The sequence below is a fragment of the Mesocricetus auratus genome, unplaced genomic scaffold (genome assembly GCF_017639785.1).
Source record: "Mesocricetus auratus isolate SY011 unplaced genomic scaffold, BCM_Maur_2.0 Super-Scaffold_100027, whole genome shotgun sequence".
Lineage (NCBI taxonomy): Eukaryota > Metazoa > Chordata > Mammalia > Rodentia > Cricetidae > Mesocricetus > Mesocricetus auratus.
Window position 1 is genome coordinate 730,276 of NW_024429208.1, and position 4,112 is coordinate 734,387.

The window sequence follows — 4,112 nt, forward strand, 5'->3', positions numbered from 1 at the left end:
TCTTTCTTTTCCAGGCTGGCCAGGAACTCACAGACCTTGCACTGCCTCCTGAGTACTGAGATTAAAGCCACAAGCCACCACACTGGGCTCGTTGGAGAATTCTTCCTTTGATACTTCACTAGATTAGCATAGTGATTCCTACCTCAGGACCTTGAAACATCATTGAATCTTCCACAGTTTGCTGCACCCACGACCAAAGGAAAGTCCTGTGCATTGAGTATATTTTGTGTTAAAGGAATGTTACTTTTAAAACGTAGCATATTGTTAATCAAGTTTAGAATGCTTCCAGTGTTCATTCGTTTAAGCAAATATTATCAAATCTCACCTGTTAATATTACCACAAACTGCACCAGAGAGGTGTGTAAGCCCTCAGACGTGGTCAAGGATATGGTGAGGGATTGCCGTTCTCTCATCCTGGTAAAATTCTCCCAAGAAAGTGTAGAGCTTCACGTTGCAGTAGGGGACTGCAGGGAGTGTTGGAGAAGATATAATCAATTCAATTTTATATAATTGTGAAAACTATAAAGACTTCTTAAGTAAGTTGAAATAAACTACATGGTGGGAAGAACAAAGAGTTTTATACATGGTGAGTGTGTGTGTGTGTGTGTGTATGTGTGTGTGTGTGTGGTGTAGTGTGTGTGTGTATGTGTGTGTGTGTGTGTGTGTGTGTGTGTGTGTGTGTGTGTGTGTGTGAATGCAGAGTCTCGACTCTGGCCACACACCATTCATATGGGAATATGTGCTTGGTATGCCATACTCTCTATGTGGATGAGGGGAGTTAGGAGTAGCAGACATACATATCTGGTTGGTTAATATGAGCTGGAGACCCGAGATGCTGTTCACGTGGATGCAGCAGGTCATGAAGGATTGATTCAGTGATGTCTTGTCTAGAATATAGGGACCACATGTGCGAACCTAGTGAAATATCAAAGATAAGTATGCCCAATGAGCCCAGGAAAATGGCCCATGCCTTCAGCTCAGCACTGGAGAGGAAGAGACTGTGGATGTCTGTGAGTAGTATATCAGCCTCAAAAGACAGGAAAAGGATCTGAAGTCCTTCATACAAGCATCCCCGCTGTGCCTACAGAGATGGCTAATCTGTAAAATGGACCAGAGCTGGAGTTCCAGCAGTCTGGGAGCTCACAACTCCTATGCATCCTCCTCCAGGGTTTCTAACACCCTCTTCTAACCTCTAGAGAAAACTGCAGTCCCCAAACGCACATACACACACAAACATTCACATAGCACAAACTGCAATTTTTCTTTAAAAAAACTTTCTACATATTTCTGTGAAGCTGTATTTTGCACTTTGTAAATAAAACAGATATGATAAAAAGTTAAATCAGAATCTGAGCGACTTTCAGTGGTGAAGATGAGGCTAAGGACAGGCTGGAATGTAAATGTCTTCTCACTATATGATTATACTTTGGAAAATAGTCATTACTTTTTGTAAATATTCTGCTTCTATGCACTTGTTATTAATATGTTCGGTTGAGAATTGTCTCTAAAATTCCCAGTTCCTAACATGATGAACTTAGATTGATACAATGTACATGATCATGACTGCCTCGGAGAGCAAATAAATTTCTAACCTATGTAGACATCAAGACATGGACATATTGGAGGAATGCTGACTCAAAGGCTGAGCTGGATGCAGAAGGATGTTGTGATCAGGGTCAGCAGAACAAATATCAGATAATGCAACTTGTCCTCCAGCACGGCACCCAGGATGCCAGGACACAGAGATGGATCTGAGTAGAAGAAGCAGGGCCCTAGAGATTCCTCCTCCAGGTTTTCATCTCTCCATGGCCCAATCCAAAAGGTCTGTTTCACTTCCCTTGGGAATTCTTTGAGAGGCCAATCAGACTCCTCCACATCAAGATTGTACTGTGAGCAGACAAAGCAGAGACTCAGTCTGCACTCATCCTACAGGATGAAGACCCTTGCACCCCAGGTTCTCTTCCTAATACTCCTGGCCAAGCTGGCCCTGACCAACCATCTAGAGGGTGAGTGTTGATGTTGGGAGGGAAAGGACCTAACCCAGAGCAGCAAAAGGACTCCTACCCTAGGGTAGCATCTCAGGGAACCTTGTCTCCGTTCTATCCCACTAGACCAGCCTGTTCCCTTCTATATAATACTTTTTGACCCCTAACTCCTGCTGAAGCCACCCAACTAGAGCCCCCTTGCACCAGCATGGGATCTTAGTAGGAAGGTAGGGATCTAAAGGCCCACTTCACCTAGGTTCACACACAATGCTGTTTTTCCAAACCCTCCTAACCTGGGGCGGCTTCGTGGAGTACCAGTACACCCATCTTGGCTATGTGGATGACACCCTGTTCATGGGATACAACAGCAGAGCAGACAAGCCAATGATGAAACCCCGTGCTCCGTGGATGCATCAGGAGAAGCCAGAGTTTTGGGAGTATGAGACACAGAGAGCTTTGAATCTCACAAAGCAATTAACGGAAGAGCTGAACGCAGTGCTGCACATCTACAACCAGAACAAAACTGGTGAGTGAACTCCAGTCAGAAATCCCAACCTTCAAGTTCCCCATGGGGTTGCTCCTGGTCACCATGTCTGATGTTCACCCTCAGAAAATGTGGCCCATAGAGAATGGGCTCCAGAGAGCCATGGGACACTGCCTGGATTTCTGCATAGCTGAAGTCCAAATCTAGGGATTAGAAAAGTCCAATGGGCTGGGCCCACCAAATAGAGGGGCCTATCAAGGGTCTTGGCCTGTGGGCATGACTGAGAGTGGGGGTTTGGCTAGGATATCACACGGTCCAGATGATGCATGGATGTTCGGTGCTGCTTGGAGGGTACTTCCGTCGCGGATACTACGAATTAAACTATGATGGCCGTGACTACATTGCCCTGAATGAGGACCTGAGCACCTGGACAGCGTTTGGCAAGGCAGCAAAAATCATCAGGTACCAATGGAAAATATGGGACTTTGCAGAATCACTGAGGACATACCTAGAGGAAACCTGTGTGGAGATTCTCCAGAAACATCTGGAGAAAGGGAAGGAGATTTTGCTGAGAACAGGTAAGAAAGGGAACTAACTGGTCTGTCTGCTCTGGCACTGGAGCTCCTGTCCCCTGAGGAGTCCTCAATAGGGAACAGCTGGGACAAGGACTCTGCCTTGCAACAGAGTTGCAAGAGTATTCCTGGGTTTCCTGATTCAAAGTGAGAGAGGGGCTCTCCTAGGGCTCACACACTCTTCACAGACCAGTTCCCTGTACACACACCATGAGTGTGATGGTCTCACTCCAGTATTGCTGAGTCTCTCTGTCCTCATCCAGTCAGAAACAGACTATATCCTGGAGGGAGACCTAAAGGCTCCTCCTGGTCTGTGTTGATTACCGTAGATTCCCAGGAATGTATTGTCCTATTCATGTCCTGCCCCTAGGCTGATATGTGGAGTCTGCACTCTCACACCCATCCCAAACATTATCATACGAGATTTTCTGGAAGCACAAGTAGAATGCAAAAATGCTTAATTTTTCCGTTGTTTCTCTCAGACCCTCCCCAAACACATGTGACCCATAATGCCAGCACTGATGGGAAAATCACCCTGAGGTGCTGGGCCCTGGACTTCTACCCTGCTGACATCACCCTGACCTGGCAGAGGGATGGGGACAATCAGACACAGGACGTGGAGGTGATGGACACCAGGCCTTCAGGGAATGGGACCTTCCAGAAGTGGGCAGCTGTGGTGGTGCCTCCTGGGGAGGAGCAGAGATACACCTGCCATGTGAATCATGAGGGGCTGCCTGAGCCCATCACCCTGAGATGGGGTAAGGACTGGGTGTGATCACAGAGCCTCTCACAGTGAGAGTGGGAGTCCTTGGGGAACTGGAGCAGGGTGATGACTGACAGCTGGAGGTCAGAGGACTCACTGTTCCTTCCACTCCTCCCACAGACCCTCCTCAGCTCCCTGTCCCCATCATGACAATTGTAATTGGCCTGGGTCTTGGAGCTGTGCTAATGGGAGCTGTGGTGACTTTTCTCATATGGAAGAGGAGGACTAAAAGTAAGAAAGGGTCAGGGTCTGAGTTCTTGTCTCTGTGGGAACACCAAGCCCCGCTGAGAATGTGCCCTGACATGTGA

At 47.2% G+C, this 4,112-nt stretch overlaps 1 protein-coding gene across 1 annotated transcript; it reads left to right on the forward strand.

Annotated features, from left to right (window-relative positions):
• The first annotated feature begins 2,252 nt into the window (after positions 1 to 2,252).
• On the forward strand, positions 2,253 to 4,112 carry LOC101827117 (saoe class I histocompatibility antigen, C alpha chain-like). Its single transcript, XM_005087212.2, has 4 exons — positions 2,253 to 2,511; positions 2,772 to 3,047; positions 3,524 to 3,799; positions 3,925 to 4,112. The coding sequence occupies exons 1-4, from the start codon at positions 2,253 to 2,255 to the stop codon at positions 4,110 to 4,112; spliced, it is 999 nt and encodes a 332-aa protein (XP_005087269.2).

Excerpts from the sequence above, each read along its gene's own strand:
- LOC101827117 (XM_005087212.2), top strand. The coding sequence starts at position 2,253 with ATGCTGTTTTTCCAAACCCTCCTAACCTGGGGCGGCTTCGTGGAGTAC. Across the intron at positions 2,512-2,771 it reads CTACAACCAGAACAAAACTG|GATATCACACGGTCCAGATG; the intron begins GTGAGTGAACTC and ends GGGTTTGGCTAG. Across the intron at positions 3,048-3,523 it reads GGAGATTTTGCTGAGAACAG|ACCCTCCCCAAACACATGTG; the intron begins GTAAGAAAGGGA and ends TGTTTCTCTCAG.